Raw genomic sequence first — 17,052 nt, 5'->3', positions numbered from 1 at the left:
TTAGCACCAAGCGGGGGCGGGGGGGGGGAGCAGGCAAGACCCTCCCCATTGGAAACAAAGCCCAGACACACACCCCCAGCCACGGCCTGGCAGGAATTTACCCCAACCCCACGTTGGTTGACATTGTAAATACCAACCCCCCCACCAGTGCGAGTCATTCTGAAGTAAAGCGCCGTCCCCTTGCTGTGTGGGGCAGGAGCTGCCCCCCAGCCAACGTCTATCCCATGCCCCACAGTGCCCCCATCAGTTTCAGCCCAGTGCCATCACCAGTGGGGGGGCTCTCGGGGGCCAGCTGCGGCCTTGGCAGGGGCAGAGCCGAGCCCCCACACGCCAGACCCAAGACCTGGAAGAGAGACAAAAACAGAGCGGAGCTGCAAGGGTGGGAGAGATTCTCTCCCCTCCCCCCCTTTTTGCCCCCCCCCCAGCTGCTGCTCCCCCCTTTCCCTACGGCTCCTTCCCCTTCACCTTCCCCCTAGCAGTTTATCTCCCCGCCCCATGCCCCCCACTCACAGCACCGGCTTCATCCCCCCGGCCCCGCCCAGCAGCCAGCACCCCCCCCTTCTCCTCAGCCTCCTGGGCAGCCTTCTGGAAGGGGGGAGACCCAGTGGCTTAGCCCCCCGCCACCAGCGGAGGCAGAGGCCAGCCACAACTCATTGCAGGGCTGAGCCTGGTGGCTGCAATTCCCATTGCAGCCAGTGGGTGGCGCCAAACCTGTCCCCCTCCCTGGCGGCTCTTCCTCCAGCAGCCCCCACTGGCAGCTGGCTGCAGGGGTGGCTGCGGCTCCCCCCACCCGTGCCGCAAACGCGGGTCCCTCACGCCCCCCCCCCCACCTCTGGTGCCCTCCCAGCCCAGCTTCCCCGCCCCCCCCTCACCAGCAGTGCCTGGTCCCGCTCCTCCAGCAGCCCCCGCACTTGGGCCAGCTCGGCCTGGCACCACGCCAGGGCCGTGGCCCCCTCGGCCAGCGCCCCCGCCTGCTGGGCCAGGCGCCCTCGCAGGGCCCCCGCCTCCTGGGCCCGCTCGGCCAGCGCCTGGGTACAGCCGCGCAGCTGATCCTGGGGTGGGGGGAAGTGAGAATTACCGCACGGTAGCACCCCCAACCCCCCCAACCCTGCCCCGTCCCATCATGCCCAGCCCCCCAATCCTGCCTTGTCTTCCCCATCCTGCCCCCCTGCCCCAAACATCCTCTCTCACCTGCAGCTGCTGCTCTGCGGCCGCCTGTGCTGCCAGCGCCTCCTGCAGCCGGGTTTCCATCGCCGCGCCCAGACGCGCCCGCTCAGCCAGCGCCTCGGCCAGGAGCCCCTCCTGCTCCCGCAGCCGCTGCAGCAGCCCCGGGCTCGGGCCTTCCAGGGACTCGGCCAGCACCTGTGTGTGGGGAGAGAGAGAGATGCATTGTTACCCTCCATGGTCTACACAGCACCTGCCCAAGGGGGAACTACGAGCTCAGCCAAGAAAATACTGTTGCAACTGATGGTATAGCCCTCACCTGTTGAGAATCATACCTACAGAAGCTGCCTGATGATGGGCAGCTGATGAAAATACTGTTGGAACTGACAAGTCAGACAACACCTGTCGTGGCAAGCAAAAGTAGGGAAAGCATGGTCCTGAACAGCCAGAACTCGGAGACACTGTTGCAACTGATGTTACAGGCTTCACCTGCCTCAGCAAAGCAACTGAACTGAGAAATAGCAACTGAGTCAAATATTGATGCAACTGATGTTATACACAGCACCTGTCCTGAGGAAGAGCAAGGACGAGCTACAAGGTGGGAAATAGTGTTGCAACTAGTTTTCTCTACAGCACCTGCTGGAGTAGACATGAGAGCCTGAGGCCCAGCATAACAGGCCACGGCATAAGGCCTAAGCGAAAGAACGGGCCAGTGTGTTATAAATCCCGGGAGTCGGGCTGGGACCATACGACCACCCGGACGCTGGCACGCGGAGCCCCTGCTCCAAACACAGATACTTCCACAGCGTTACTAAAGTCCAAACCGCAGAGCAGAGCCGGCGGGTCCTCGGAGCAAGGCTCTAACTGGGCCCCTGGCCCCGGCCATGACACGTGGCTGGGTGGAAATGTCTCTGCATGGCACAAACGGATGTTTCACCCGACCCAGCCAGTGCCGGGGCGGGGCCGTGTCAGCCGACGTCAAGGAGGCAGAACAAAACGTGTCTGTAAGAGCGTCCGAGGGACGGACCTGCCCGGCCTCAGGGAGAACGGAGAGCCCCCCGTTAATTGGGCCGGTCCCATGTAACGGCGCACTCCTGTTTGACGCGGCCGTGGAAGCGATATGTCGCTTCTCATTGTGCTTCAGCTGCAATAAGCCTGGCCGGGGCCGTGGTGGTCGTGTCGATTCGCTCGCACGTGAGGGTTTCCTGCGCGGAGCTGGGACAGTGTCTGCCCAGGGGCGCCCGCACGCAGCCCCCCACTGACCAGCGAAACACAGACCAGACTGACCCTCGCCCGCTGCGCTGGTAAGTGAACGCGCTGTCCTCAGCAGGAAGCGCGATCCAAGACGACAGAAAACCGGAGCCAGCGACGAATACGACGCAGGTGTTAGAGGGGTAACCCGGCCGGGCCGGCACCGGCGAAATCAGGCTCTGCTGGCAGGTCAGACACAGGATCTGCTCGAGCGAATGAACCAGGAAAACAAAGATCTAGAAACAGCCGCTGAAAGTTCAGCAAAAAGAGACGCGCCGTCCCGGCAGCATAAATCCGGGAGGAGAGCAGCAGCGTCCGGCTGCTTTCGTAGCACTTGGGGGGTGGGGCAGACATGGAAAAAAGGTGGCCCTAGCAAAATTAAAAAACGAACCCGGCCCATGGCAACCCTCCCCGTCTGATAACAGCCAGGTTCCGGTAACACGGGGCTGGAGACCTAGCCCGGTGCCTGTCAGAACGGGAGACGATGGTGCACGGGCGGGAGAAGCAGCAGCTCCCAGCGCACATTCGAAGACGGGGGCTGCCACTCGGGACTAGACAGAAAAGAATTTCAAAGTGAAAAGCTCGGAGCGGGGAATTGAACACCTAAACTGAATGCTTCAACACCTGGAGAGGCCCAGAAAGAGTTACTGCGGCGGGCCAGGGCACTCCTGCAGTCCCCTTGGCAGGCACACGAAAGCCAGAGATGCGGGGGAAACAAACCCAAGTTTTACAAAAGCAGGTAACAGCCCCCCACGCGCCTCTCTGAGCCAGGATAAAAACCAGGGCCGGGGTGCGGGTTCCCGACTGCTTTCACCCCCTTCCACTCCTCGTTCACAGCGAAAACCTTCCTTCTTCAATATTTGTACGTACCAGGTAAGTTTTCCTGTGTAGCGTCTGTTTGCTAAAACCTCTCTTGCTGCCTGCCCTTTTAGACACCCGGCTAGCGTTAATCTCACGCTTGGCTCACGTCTGGCTGCCTTCCGAGATTGCTTGTCCCCCCCAAGCTCCCACCTCTCCTGGCTTGTGCTCGCTCTTTGTTTTGTTAAAAGCTGCAGTTATTCCAGAAACCAGCGTTCCTAAAAAGACGAAGTAACTGAAAACCGAACAGAACGAAAACAAAGAGGGAAAAAACCAGGGAAAAAACGCCACTTCGAGAGAGTTGGCAACGTTTCCCGGGAACGGAGGGAATTCTCTTGAAGACACGGTGGTGGCTAAGCAACAGAAATTCAGGCCACATCTAATCCTAACCACTCACTAATATTTAAAACACGGGCGTTCCTTGGTCCATATAAAGACGTTTTAAAATCAAGTAACTGCCTTAAATTCCTAAATGAACACAACCGACCTGACCAGCAATGTGATATGAATTTTTGAATCAATTCTTAAAATAAAAAGCTAATAACTCGCTTATTTCAATGCTGAACTCTTTGCTCTGCCTGTCTGGTTTCTAAGACGCGCGGCCTACAGACTTTTAGCTCGTAATACGGGCGCCACTTGCTTTTAATTGTAAATTTGTCTCGTATGTCACGCACCTCGTCCTGTGTTCTCTGCTGTGTGTCATGCAACTCACAAACGTCCATTTTATACTTTTTTGAACATAAGTGGGACTGTTTTAACATTAGGATTGGGCTATCACCAGCATCGTCATCAATTTCTCTGTGAACTTCATAAAGGCCTTATTTATAAACACCTGGACAGGTCTATTTTTGCCTCAACAAATAATGGAATTGCAAACAAGACAAAGGATTAAATTATTCATCACCATTTTTCTATTCAAAGGAACAAAGGAAAGGGGAAATCTCCCCAGGAATGCAAAGGTGATATTAGCAAAGATCAGTTTCTTGTTGGGGTGTTTCTAAACGTCTCTGCACCTTCACTAAAGACTGAAATATGGTTCTAAGAAAGTTGTAGCAAGACTGGTCAAATGTCTAACAATTCATTCTGCTCTGGCTGGTTCTGCTGCAAAGACGTTAAAGGGAACCAAACAAATTCGGCGGGTTCCCCAAACGCAGCAAAGCGTTAGAAACGTTTAATGCCCTCAGCGGATCTGCACAGACCTGACTTAACGGGAACTTTGGTTTTTCTCATTTTGGCTGGAATCTGGTTTCGTTTCAATGTAACGTCTCCTCTGGGCTCTGCTGAAGGGAGGCGCCGGTTGTTAAAAGTGGCGCCTCTAACTGGGCGATTGCTCCTACAGGTACATGCATGGCTGCGTTATCCCTGTGTTGCTGTGCAGCATTCCCCACGTGCGTAGCACGGCTGGACTGTTTCACCCACGCACAGGGAAAACTGAACAAGCCAGTGGCAGCAAACGAGATAAAGGCAAAGAAAAAACAAACCAGTTTAAAAACCAACCAAACAAAACAACCCCGAATTGTCTCACTCTGGGGTGAGCGACCGCGTCTCCTGCCTGAGGCACGTGTGACTGAGAACTGTCCTGGTCTGTGTCTGGGCCCCGCTATTCAATTCTGACCCAGCCTGTCACACATCGCTGACTGTCCCTGCAGGAGGCTCCCTGGAAGGCAGCATCTGTGAGAAACCGCCCGATGGACGTTGACTCTGGGTGTGTCACAGCAACACAACCACTGGCACAGAGAAGCCAGCCGGGCCGGTTTCCTGCCCTGCAGGTGCCAGGCAGCGGGACGGTAACTCGCAGCTGGACAGACAGCGCCGCGCCGTCCGTGATCACAAGGAATTCACACACAGGGGCCGCCTCTGTAATGTCCCGACAGCACATTTCTGTTCTCCTTCTTCCAGACATGGCGCTGAAAGACACACACACACACACACACACACCTTAGCCATATGCGTTAATGACGTGGGAGTGGCTCCAAAGTTCAATGGTAAACCTACATTCCTCAGTCAAAGTCCCGGGCCGGCCACGCCCGGCCCCGCCAGAAGGGACTAAAAATAAGTGGGAAATAAAAGCCGTCTGGCAGGCGCACGAGGGACGGGGCCGAACACGGGGGGGGACACACACGAGCGTAGGGAGGGCGACAACGGGGGCTCACATAACGGAGTTTAGCCCAGTGGTTCTCAACCTGGGGGATACGCAGGGTCTTCCAGCAGGTACTTCCACTCAGCTAGATCTTTGCCGGCTTCTACAAGAAGCACCAGCGAAGTCGGAGCACGCTACAGTTTCACACAGCCCGTGACTTGCTTAGACGGCTCCGTGTACCGCACACGGAAATGCAAGCGCACGATTTGTGTTCCAACTGACGCGTTTTGTGACGCTGTGGGAAAAAGGAGCCAGGCCGCCGTTTTCCTGGAGCAGCAGGGCTGCGACGCGGCCGTATTTTTACGCCTGATTTTGTGAGCAAGTCGTTTTTAAGCGGGGTACACAAGACAAACCAGCCTCCCGATATCGGTACAGCGGGTTGGGAAGGTTGAGAACCGCGGGGTCCCCCTTGGTCCATGCATGATGCTTTCCCGGGACACTGGGTAAAACAGCCTCCCCATAAACAGAGAAGAACGGGGGGGAAACGTAGGAGCCGTGAGAGCCTGAAGTCAGGCGGAACCAGCCAAGGCGGGAGGCCTAAGCGCAAAGACTGGCCAGTGTGTTATGCAGCCTGGGAGTCGGGCTGGGACCGTACGACCGCCCGGACGCTGGCACGCGGAGCCCCTGCTGCAGATACAGATACTTCCACAGCGTTACTAAACTCCACAACGCAGAGCAGAGCCGGCGGGTCCTCGGAGCAAGGCGCTAACTGGGCCCCCGGCCCCCGGCCATGACACGTGGCTGGGTGGAAATGTCTCTGCATGTGACAAACGGATGTTTTACCCGACCCAGCCGGTGCAGGGGCGGGGCCGTGTCAGCCGACGTCAGGGAGGCAGAACGAAACGTGTCTGTAACAGCGTCCGAGGGACGGACCTGCCCGGCCTCGGGGAGAATGGCGAGCCCCCCGTTAATTGTGCCGGTCCCATGTAACGGCGCACTCCTGTTTGACACGGCCCTGGAAGCAATATGTCGCTTCTCATTGTGCTTCAGCTGCAATAAGCCTGGTCGGGGCCTTCGTGGTCGTGTCGATTCGCTCGCACGTGAGGGTTTCCTGCACGGAGCCGGGAGAGCACCTACATGGGGGCGCCCGCACGCAGCCCCCCACTGACAGACACTGAAGATCTAGCGGGCAGAGAAGACTTTGCGGCACCAGGTGTTACAGCCTAAATGCAGGGTGCAGCTAAAATCCACGAAGATGTGATGTTGGAAGCACTGTTGCAACTGATGTTCTAGCCCACCCCTGCCCAGAAGGATCAACCCAAGCAGAGCATCCCCCCACTCTGGGGAATATCAGGTGAGGCGAAACTTCATTGCAACTCGGGTTAAACACAGCCCCCATCGGGGGCTTGTGGCTGTTCAGTCTAACACAAGCAGAAGGGGAGTTGGGACCAGCCGGTAGGTGGCAAAAATTTGTTGCAATATATGTTATACGCGGCAGCTGTCCTGGAGCATGCCAGAGCTGGGAGATCACTGTTGCACTGGCTGTTTTGCATAGCACCTGCTCTGGGGCCTGGCCCCTGAGGCAAACGCAGGCCAGGGGTCGGGGGCTCCCTACCTCCATGTCCTTGGTGCTGCTGGTGAGCGCGGCCTGTAGGGCGGCAACCAACTCTTCCTTCTCCTGCAGGGCCAGTGCCCGGGTCTGGTCCTGCTGGCACCAGGCGTCCTGGGCCACGGCGCAGAGCGACGACAGCTGCCCCTGCTCCAGCTCCTTCTGCTCCAGCATCTCGCGCAGGGCCTGGAGACACCCCGCCCCCCAAACAGGGTGTGGGGAGGTGCCTGGGGGCATCTCCCCCGTTGGGATCCCCTCCCTGGGTAAGGGGGCAGGGAGGCATGGGGGGGTGTATACCGCATGGGGAAAAGGGGCCATGGAGTGTCCAGGATGTATTGCCCCATGGGGCAGAGGGGCAGGGATCCCGGGGGGGGCATATCCCCCATGGGGCAGGAGGGGAGCTCCTGGGGGTGCACTCCCTATGGTGTGGGGTTTGGGAAATCCCGGCCGACCCCCCCACCCCCGAGCTGGGGATCCTCCAGGCCCCTTACGTGCACGGTCTGCTCCCCGGCCCGCAGCGCGGCCACCAGCCGGCCCAGGTCAGCATCCTTGTCCCGCAGCGTCTCCCGCAGGCGCGTCAGCTCCCGCTGGTCCTGCGCCCGGGCCGAGGCGCCATCGGCGAGGTGGCGCTGGGGGAGAGAGCGAAGCTGGGACCGGATCCCGGGCCAGAGGGGGCCCAAGGGGCTGGGGCGGCAGCGCCGGTGGAGGGGTGCAGGGGGGTCACCTACCTCCAGCGCCTGGTCCCGTTCCTTCAGCCGCTGGCAGAGGTGCAGGACGAGGGTCTCCAGGGCGGGGGGCTCGGCCCCCGGCGGGGCCAGGGTCTCCAGGGCGGCCAGGCAGTCCTGGGGGGCAGAGGGGGGGTTAGGAGCTGTCGCCAGGGCGCCGCCCCTCCCCACCCCTCCGCTGCTGCCTTCCTACCTGCAGCGCCGCCTCCTTGCTGTGCAGACACCGAGCCAGGGGCCCCAGGAGCCACTCCTGGCCCCGCATGGGGCCGGGCCCCGAGGGGACCCCGACGTCCTGCGGGAGAAAGAGAGGAAGCGCTGCAGGGCTGGGGCAGGGCAGCAGGGGGCGCTGCCTCTGGCAGACGAGGCCGGCCCCAGGGCAGCGCTGGGGGGCGCTGCAGGGGCGGGGGCTCAGCCCCCCCAAATCCCGCACCTCGGTGGGGGGGCCCCCCATCTTCGCCCGCAGGCTCCTCAGCTCCGCCTCGGCGGCCACCAGCCTCCCCATCAGCTGCCCCACGGCCCCCGTCAGCGCCGGGAGCCGCCGGCCCCCCAGATCCTGCAAGGAGGGAGAGAAGCAGACACTGCACCCCGACATCTCCCAGAGAGACTCTTCTGGGGGGGCTAGTGGTGAGAATGGGGGGGGGGGGCTGGGAGCCTGGATGCCTGGGTTCTCTCCCCGGCTCTGGGGGGGCAGTGGGGACTAGTGGTGAGAACGGGGGGCGGGGGGGGCAGGCAGCCCGGATGCCTGAGTTCTCTCCCTCATTTCCCTTCTTACCTTCACCCCTAGGGGCAGAAATTCATCCCCGAGATCCTCGTCTTCCTCCGCGTCTTCCTCCATCTCTCTGGGCAGGGCGGGGGGGGCTGCCCTCCCGGCCAGCACCGGGATGCGACTGCCACGGGGCGCCCTCAGCGCCCGCCTCCCGACGCCCCTGAGCGCCCGCAGCGCCTGCCCCAGCGTCTCCGGCCCGGCCAGGGCGTCCAGGGACAGGAGGGAGCAGGAACTGGCCGTGCCCAGGCTCCCGGAGCGGAGGGAGAGCCGGGACCCGCGGTGCCCCCCGGCGCCCGCCCCCAGCACCAGCGGCATGCTCTGGGACTTGTCTCGGCAGAGGGGCAACGTCGGGGACCCCGCCCCGAGCCGCCGCGGCGTCCGGCACACCCACTCGTAATCCGAATCGGCCACCCGCAGCCCGTGGCAGCCGTGGCACCAGCGGTTCTGGCAGGGCGGGCTCCCGGCGCCCGGCCCCCCGCCCTCGGCCCAACACTCCAGCCCAGACAGCGCCAGCTCCTCCTGCAGCAGCCGCTGATACGACGGGTCGGGTGGCTGGGCGCCGGGGGCCAGGCCGGCGTCGGGGCCACGCCGGGCGTGGAGGTGGCGCAGGCAGCGGGCCAGGCGCTCCTTCTCCACCAGCAGGCGCCGGAGCCGCTCGAGGGACAGGGCCTGCACCCGGGCGATCACCGCGTCGAAGCGGAAGAGCCGCCCCAGCGCCTGGGCGCATTTCCCGCAGAGGAACTCGCCCCGGCCGTCTCCGCGGCGCGGCGGCTCCCGGCCCAGCACGTGGGCCAGCAGCAGCCGCAGGTCGGGGGGCCGGGGGTCGCGGTGGAAGAGCCACCGGCGCTGGTTGCCCTGCAGCTCGGAGCCACACAGCCGGCAGGTGTCGCCGAGCTCCTCCATGGGGGGCTGGAGCTGGAGTGAGAACTTCCCCGGGGGGCTCCCCGCCCTGGGGCTCGCCCGCGCCGGAGCCCTGCCTTTGGCTGCTGGAGTCCTGCCGGTCTAGAGCAACACCAGCTCTAGAACCAGCTCCGGGTGCGATCTAGAACCCAGTGGTTCTTCTTAGTGGTTGGGCGTCCACACAAACCAACGTCGGGGGTGGGGTGTTGGCTCTGGAACTGGCGTCTGTTCTAGGTCCGCCTTGGGCCTCCCACACCCGGCCCCTTCCAGCGGCTGTGTCGGGTCTAAGACGCGGCTCTAGACTGGCTTGTGCCTAGGGCGTTTCTAGACCCCGCGGTGCACTAGAACCAGGTGCTAGGAACGTGGGGGAATCTAGAACCTGGCTCTCCCGGCGTCACAGGCCGCTCGCAGGCCACGGGGCTGGTGCAGGCTCTAGAACCCAGGCTCCAGAACCTTTCTGTTCCTCGGGCGTCGCGCAGCTTCCCTTGGGTCGGTGCTGGACTGGGGGGGGTGAAAGTCTAGAACGTGGGGGGTTGGGATCTCGCCTGTCCTAGAGCCGGCTGATTCGTCCCGTTTCTCCGGAGGTCAGCAAGGTCCAGACCCCGGAGCTAGGTCCTGCCGGAGGCTGGAACCGGATCCAGATCGCGCGTCCGCCCCACGCCAGGAGGAGTCGAATCGGGGGCTGGGAAAGGGGCGGAACCGAGCCAGGCTGGGAGGCGAGCAAATAAAATAAGGTCAGTGGAACCGGAGTCAGACCAGTCCCGGGATCCCCCCCCCCAGCTCTGCCGGTGCCCCTCATTCCTGGCCCACCCTAACACTGGGTTTCAGGGACAGCCCCTGGGGGGCTGAGGGAGTCCCCAATGGGGGGTGCTGGGCTGGGGAGGAGTTGGGGGGCCAAGGGGTGGGGGGCAGCCTGCAGGGGAGGGAGGGGGCTGGGGGCCCCAAGGATCCGGCTCGATGCCGGGGGGGTTCCGGGTTCAGCTCCCGGGGCGCTTTGGGGCGCGTGTCCGGGCCGGTTCCTGGCCTGGCTCCAGCCTCAAACACCCAGCGCCGGGCGGGGAACCCAGGCGTCCGGGCCGGTTCTGAGCCGCAGCCGGGACTTTCCCCTCCTCGGCTCCTGCCTCGCCCGCACCCCCGGCCCTGGGGTGACCCCCCCCCCAGCGCCCCCCGGCCTCGTCACCTCTCCGGCCCCGCGGGTGCTGCAGAAGGGCCCGGCCCGGCCGCTCCGCCCCGCATCCGGGAGCCACCTGCCGAGAGACACCTGAGCCGGGCCCGCTCCGCCGCCCGGAGTCGGGGCGGGGACCCAGGAGTCCGGGCCGAGCTCCCAGCCCTACCCCCCCCTCCCGTTCTCTCACTTGCGTGTCTGTCTGGGGGGGGTTCAGCTGCCTCTGTCCTGCCGGCCCCCCCCTTTACCCCCCAATCCGCCCCCCCCCTGCAGCCCGTTTCCAGACAAGCTGGATTAACCCGCTAATCCCCCGTCCCCCCCCCCGGCAGGGCCAGCCGGGAGGGGTTCCGGGGGGAAGGGCGGCAGGACCCCTCGGGACTGACCGACCCGGCCTGTGAGCGGCGCTGCCCCTGCCCCCCCCCCCGGCTCCGAATTGGTTGGGGGGGCAGATCAGCATAGTTCCCCCCTCGCTGCAAGGCGGGGGCCTGGCCCTTTAATTCCCCCCCCCCTCCCCGTCACCCTGATGGAATGTGACAGCCTGGCAGAGAAGGGGGGGGGCAGGACGCCTGGGTTCTCTCCCCTCCCCCCCGCCCCAAGAAACCGCCAGAGCCAAGGCAGGGACCAAAGTGCTTTTATTGTAAATACACAGAAAACAGAGCCCCCCCGAAATGGGGCGTCCCCCCCCCCGAAGGGCCGCAGTGGCAGGGCCGCCCCCCCTGCATCCCATCCTGGGGGCGGTGGGGGGGGGGCCCAGGTTGTCGCCGACTCACGCCGGCAGCCCCCCCTGCATCCCACCCTGTAAATATGTAAACTTCACTTTGGGGGGGCTGTGCCAGGGACCCCGATATTTTAATAACAGGCGGCGCAAGCCAGGCAGCCCCCCCTGCACAAAACGGGGGAGCTCCGACCTGGGGGCTGCAGGGAACCCCACATGGCCTTCCAAGCCTGGAGGTTTCCCCCTACCCCCCACATCGGCAGCGCCCCCCCCCTTGGCTAACTTGCCCCATTGTCACCCCCACATCACCCCTCAAATCCACCAGCACGGCTTGGGGGGGCTGCCCCCCACCTCCTCAGATGCATCGGCTCCTGTTACCCCCTCCCCAATTCCTGTGCTAATGGACCCCCCACATAGCAGGTCCCCCATATCCTGCCTTTTGGGGGTACACTCCTGCCCGCACCCATGTGCACGCCCCCTCCCCTGAGCTAGGAGGGGACTGGGGGCACAATGGGGGCATGGGAGACACCCCAAAACTCCTGATTCCTCCATGGAATAAAGCAGCGCGGCCCGGCCCCTTGTGCCAGGCACGGAAGGGTTAATACTGGAAAACGCGGGGCCGGGGGGAGCCGGGGCCCCCCCAGACTAGGTACCTCTTACATGAAAGACGGCCCGGTTTAAAACTCTCCCCCCCCCGGTTTTGTTTAAAAATCACTTCCTGAAGGGGAAAAGGCTCCCAGCCCCCCCAGATCCCAGCCACAGCCCCCCAAGATCCCAGCTGCCAGAATCCCAGCCCCCCCAGGGCCCTCCCCCGGGATCCCCTCTGCTCCGAACACCCAGCAGGTAACAAACAGGCCCGTGGTTCGGGGGGGTAGAAGAACAGGGTGGGGGACCCCCCCGGCTCCCCCCGGCGCTACGTGAGCCAGGGGGCGAGGCAGGCGGTGTAGACGGTGCGGTTGGAGTGCCAGGCCGTGTGCTGCACCCCAGGCACCGGGCACCGGGCGATGGCGCCGCGGGCGTCCAGCGTCTTCAGCCCAAAGCTGTCCTGCAGGTAAACCTGGGGGCCGTGAAATGGGGGGGGATCGGGGATTAAAAGAGGGCGGGGGAGGCGGGGGGCACAAGAAATGGGAAGAGATGAGTGTCACGATGCGATAGAGACAGAGAGACCCCCAGCCCCCTCCCCGCCCCCCCCCCGCTGTGCATCACAGCCAGAGCCAGGGGAGAACCCAGGAGTCCTGGCTGCCAGCCCCCCCCCGCCACCGAGGCCCCCCAGCCCTGCTCACCAGCTGCTGCTGCATGTCCGTCACCGTCTCGTTGCTGTTGTAGAAGGCGAAGAGGCTGGTTGAGGGGCAGAGATGGGGGTCACTGGGGGGCACCCAGGTCACAGAGAGCTGCAGACCCAACCGTGGGTCTGGCCCCCCATTTCTGTAACCCCCAACACCCTCCTCCTGTAACCCAAATCTCACCCTGTGGGGGGACCCCCAACGTCAGCCTTCTCCCAACCCCCCAAATCCTGGCCGGCCCCCAAATTACGTCCCTGTCATCAGCACCCCAGCATCCCCCGTCTGCCCCACAGTCCCAGGACAACCCACCACAGACCCCAAGTTCACAACCACCCAACTTCCATCGCCCCTTTCCACAGCCCCCCCAATCATCCCCTCCCCCCACCAGCTCCCAGGACCCCCCCAACGACCCTCCCCAGCGCCACCCACCTGGACTGCCAGGGCATGATGACCCCGTCGTCCGGACCCCCGACCAGAACCAGCTTCCGGATCCGCAAGAGATTCCTCTTCCAGGCTGGGGGGCAGACGGGAGGGGAGTTATGGGGGGCAGGGGGACCCCCAGCTCTGGACCCCCCACCCTGCAGTGACTGGCCTGGAGAAACCAGGGGGCTGCGGGTGGGGAGTGAGGGGCGCCCCCTTACCTGTGGCGTTGGGATTAACCCTTTCACTGTTGAGGAGGGCGAGGAAGTTGCTGCTGTGGAGATAAAGGTCCTGGTGATGTGGGTCTGGAAGGCAGAGGGGGGAGAGGTCAGAGTCTGTGGGGAACCTCCCCCCCCGCAGCCCCCCCCAGCCCCCAGCGCTCACCGTTCCAGTAGTTGCAGATGGACACGTCCTGGCCCAGCCGGGTGTAGCAGAACCGGTACAGGTTGGACTTCATGTATCTGGGGAAGAGCCACTGCAGGTACTGGGTGTCTGGGGGGGTGGGAGGGGGGAGTCAGAGACAGGCCTCGCCCCGGACCCACAGCCCCCGCCCCCCACCTTGCCAGCGCCCCTCACCCCCGACCCCCAGCCTGGCCCCACTCACCCCCGTACTGCCCCATCTGGGGGGCGGACAGCGAGATGAAGGTGTCGACGTTGTGATCTGGCATTGTGCAGAGCAGCGCTCGGCAGATGAGTCCCCCTGGGGAGAGGAAGCGCGGGGGGAGGGGGGTTGAGTCGTGATGGCCCTGTGGGGGGGGGGGAGCACCCTAAAGAGCCTGCACCTCCCCCACCCACCACAGGGGGAGATGAATAAAACCTGCCCCGACCCGGCTGCAGGCCAACCTCAGCGGGGCAAAGGCAGATCCCGCCGTGAGCAGCGGGGGGGGGACACCCCACAACCAGCCTCCCTGCCCCACCCGCAGCCCCCCGCTCTCCCAGGCCTGGCAGGGAGGGCGTGGGGGGTCACGGCGCCCCCCCGGGGGGCCAGGGCGCACCTTGGGAGTAGCAGATGAGGTGCACCCCGTCGGCCGCGTTCTGCATGATGGGGGAAATGGCCTGGCGGAAGCCGTCCACCTGCACCCAGAGCGGCTTCAGGCTCTGGCTGTGATCGAAGAGATCCACGACCGTCACGTTGGTGCCAGGGTGGGTCTGTGCCAGGGAGAGACAGGTCAGCGCCCCCCTGCCCGGCCCTGCCCCCCGACCCGCAGCCCCCCACTGCCCGGCCCTCGGCTCCCCCCACCCCAGCTCCGTTGCCCCCTGGGCGAGCTGGGCGTGGGGCAGGGAGCATCCGAGAGCGGCGGTCACTGGGTGTTTGTCATCCTGGGAGTTCAGTGCAAACTTTCTGCTCCGACTGGCTCAACCCGCCTGCCAGGCCCGGCCTGGCTCACGGGAAGGAAACTGAGGCAGGGAGGGAGGTGGGACGTGCTCGAGGTCACCGTGCATGTCTGGAATGGAACCCCGGTGTCCTGGCCCCCAACCCCCGCCACCACGCTGGAGCCGGGGCAGAACCCAGGAGTCCTGGCTCCCACCCCCTGCTCTAACCACTAGCCCCTGCTCCCCTCCCAGAGCCAGGGAGAGAACCCAGGTGTCCTGACTGTCTGCTCTAACCCCACTGCCTGCAGGCCGGTGTCACGTCAAGGTCAGATGTTTTTCCACCTGCTGTTTTAGCTCCAGGGGCCTGAGCCAGCCGGGCGGGGGGTGGAGAAAAGCAGCCTCTGCTCCAGTTCCTGCGAGCCAAGTGTCCCTCCCCTGCCTGCAGCTGGGAGAGAACCCAGGAGTCCTGGCACCAGCTCCCCCGCCCGGCTCTAACCACTAGCCCCCACTCCCAGAGCTCTAGACCACTCCCCCCCCCGGCTGTAATCACTAGCCCCCACTCCCAGAGCCGGGGAGGGGACCCAGGCGTCCGGGCTGACCTGGTTGATGAAGCCCCGCAGCTGGCTGAAGTCGGAGGGGCTGTCGAACAGGCCGTGCACCACGATGACCGGCTTGTAGGCCTCGCTGAGCGAGAGGAGGAGGAAGAGGAGGAGGAGGAGGCAGAGGGGGGCCAGCGCCCCCCAGTTCCTTTGGGGTCGCCCCATTGTCCTGGAATCCCACCGCAGCGGGGGGGCTCTGGATAGAAGAAACGTATTTTATGGTGCACCCCCCAAATTCACCTCCCCCTGCACTGCACCCCCAGATCCCACCACTGCACCCCCAGATCCCGCCACTGCACCCCCTTTTGCCAGCATGGGGGAGAGAACCCAGGAGTCCTGGCTCCCAGTCCCCCCCACCTCCCCGCTTTAACTCACAAGTCCCCATTTCCCTCCCCGAGCTGGGATAGATTGAACCCAGGCATCCAGATCCCCCACAGCACCCCCCTTTGCAATGGGGCGGGGGGCCATGCTGCTTCATTAAGGAACCCCCCTTTCTCAGTGCCCCCCACAATCTATGGGGTGAACGCAATAGGAGGGTCACCCCACAGTGCAATTCTTCCTAGCACCCCCATGGCCTCAGGGGGCCTCCAGCTCATGGCCTCCTTCCCCCTCCCCCATGCGGGCCCCCCTCATTAAGGGAGTCAGGACTCCTGGGTTCCCTCCCTCCCAGCCCCCCCTTTTAATGCACCCCCAGTAACGCAGTGCACCCCCCAGCGTACTCCCCTCCCGCCACAGCCCCGGGGGGGCAGATCTTACCTGAGCCGGGGCCCCCCCTCGATCCGGCCGGGCCCTTGTTTACTTTCCCTCCCGTGTGAACGCTCCCCTCCCCCCGCCGGCGTCAGTTCCGGAACTCGGCCCCAGCAACCGCGCAGGCTTCCCTGGCAACCGGAGTCTGAGAATTCCAAGGTGTCCCCCCCCCCACTTCCCCGAGGCGGGAAAAAATCCCAGCCCCCCCCCCCCCCCCCCCCCCCCGGGAGAGACCCCAGGCGTCCTGCTCTCACCACTACACCCCACTGCCCCCGGCCAGGGAGAACCCGGGTCCTGGCCGCCCGCCCGGCTGCGGTTTGCAGGTAAACACTGGCAGCCGGCTGAGAGCTTGTCCGGCCGAAGTCAAGGGCTCCAGCTGCTCAAGGGCCTGGCAGGAGAAGGGAAAACACAGGGGGGGGGCACGAGGGAGATAAGCCGAGGGGGGGGGGGGGGGACACGTGGGAAACGAGCCGGGGGCGACATCCAGGCGGCGACTCCCGGGCGGCCCAGAAACCGCTGCCAGGCCGTGCACCCCCATGGCCGCGTGCAGCCCAGCGCGGGGGGATTCGTCTCTCGCGGCCACGGTAATACAACAGGGCATGTGTCGTTTCTGGGGGGCCAGGACAGACTTGTAACACGGCCCCCCCGCACAGACCCATGGGGGTTGCAGCCTGGGCCGGGCCCCCCCAGGGCCCCGGTAAAGTGTATCCTTCCCCCCCCACGTGGGGGCCCTGCAGTCAGGATTGACTGCTTCCTGCTCTGGCCCCGAGGATCCCCCCGGAGCCAGGCCCGGGGCGGGGCGGGAATTCGCCGGGGTTCCTTCGTGCAGCGGTCGTCCTCTGCCGCGCTAAGGGCGCCGAAGCGTTGCCGCGCAGGAAGCCGGGCTGACGAGCCGCAGGCTGCAAGACGCGTTTAACGCAGAGTCCTCCAGAGCCCGGCACGGCCGCGCACGGCGGGTTCACACCCCGGCTACTGCACCGGCCACGGAAAGACGGAGCCGTTCCTACAAGGAACGAAACGGCGCGAGAACCGGACACGGCGACGATCCCGAGACAACGGGTCGGCCGCCTGCTGAAAACCTGATTTCACGCGAGGTGCGAGTCAGTGGCCAGGTGTGTTTATTAACAACGCACGAGAAGTCGGGTGAAAAGGGTTTATTGATTACGCCGCACGCCCAGTGCAATAATGCGCCGCCACGCCAGCAAGGCTAATAACACACAGGCGGAGTGAAAAGGGGTGAACTGGTCCTGCTGCCCAGCGACCAGAGACACATGCGAGGTGTCCGTACAGCGCCTGACACGCAGCCGTACGGACGAGTCTGTCTGCCCGTACAGCGCCTGACACGCAGCCGTACGGACGAGTCTGTCTGTCCGTACAGCTCCTGACACGCAGCCGTACGGACGAGTCTGTCTGTCCATACAGCGCCTGACACGCAGCCGTACAGACGAGTGGGTCT

The 17,052-nt window shown here is 64.2% G+C and overlaps 3 protein-coding genes across 4 annotated transcripts; all 3 read right to left on the bottom strand.

Moving 5' to 3' along the window:
• Nucleotides 1–30: 30 nt before the first annotated feature.
• On the bottom strand, nucleotides 31–8,304 carry LOC137161152 (myomegalin-like). The gene is made up of 8 exons (XM_067560252.1): nucleotides 8,118–8,304; nucleotides 7,881–7,979; nucleotides 7,691–7,804; nucleotides 7,454–7,591; nucleotides 6,969–7,148; nucleotides 1,192–1,362; nucleotides 873–1,052; nucleotides 31–343 (listed from the first exon to the last, which is right to left on the bottom strand). Exons 1-8 carry the CDS (start codon nucleotides 8,277–8,279, stop codon nucleotides 218–220), a joined length of 1,170 nt encoding a protein of 389 aa, XP_067416353.1. The 5' UTR covers nucleotides 8,280–8,304; the 3' UTR covers nucleotides 31–217.
• Nucleotides 8,305–8,384: 80 nt separating this feature from the next.
• LOC137161141 (doublesex- and mab-3-related transcription factor A2-like) lies at nucleotides 8,385–10,627 on the bottom strand. The gene is made up of 2 exons (XM_067560239.1): nucleotides 10,534–10,627; nucleotides 8,385–10,062 (listed from the first exon to the last, which is right to left on the bottom strand). Exon 2 carries the CDS (start codon nucleotides 9,354–9,356, stop codon nucleotides 8,385–8,387), a length of 972 nt encoding a protein of 323 aa, XP_067416340.1. The 5' UTR covers nucleotides 9,357–10,062; nucleotides 10,534–10,627.
• Nucleotides 10,628–11,622: 995 nt separating this feature from the next.
• PPT2 (palmitoyl-protein thioesterase 2) lies at nucleotides 11,623–15,968 on the bottom strand. 2 transcript variants are annotated; one of them, XM_067560231.1, is made up of 9 exons: nucleotides 15,851–15,968; nucleotides 14,850–15,045; nucleotides 13,932–14,085; nucleotides 13,541–13,636; nucleotides 13,321–13,428; nucleotides 13,158–13,241; nucleotides 12,946–13,030; nucleotides 12,517–12,571; nucleotides 11,623–12,290 (listed from the first exon to the last, which is right to left on the bottom strand). In XM_067560231.1, the coding sequence occupies exons 2-9, from the start codon at nucleotides 15,012–15,014 to the stop codon at nucleotides 12,147–12,149; spliced, it is 891 nt and encodes a 296-aa protein (XP_067416332.1). In that variant the 5' UTR covers nucleotides 15,015–15,045; nucleotides 15,851–15,968; the 3' UTR covers nucleotides 11,623–12,146. The 2 variants fall into 2 exon arrangements, with proteins under 2 accessions (XP_067416332.1, XP_067416331.1); XM_067560230.1 differs by lacking the exon at nucleotides 15,851–15,968 and adding an exon at nucleotides 15,606–15,660.
• Between the last annotated feature and the right edge of the window lie 1,084 nt (nucleotides 15,969–17,052).

This window comes from Emydura macquarii, unplaced genomic scaffold (assembly GCF_026122565.2).
Source record: "Emydura macquarii macquarii isolate MOO-44397 ecotype Brisbane River unplaced genomic scaffold, CSIRO-AGI_Emac_v2 contig_2249, whole genome shotgun sequence".
Classification (NCBI taxonomy): Eukaryota; Metazoa; Chordata; order Testudines; family Chelidae; genus Emydura; species Emydura macquarii.
Note: the sequence above shows the minus strand (reverse complement) of the source record. Positions and strands in the feature narration are given on the sequence as shown.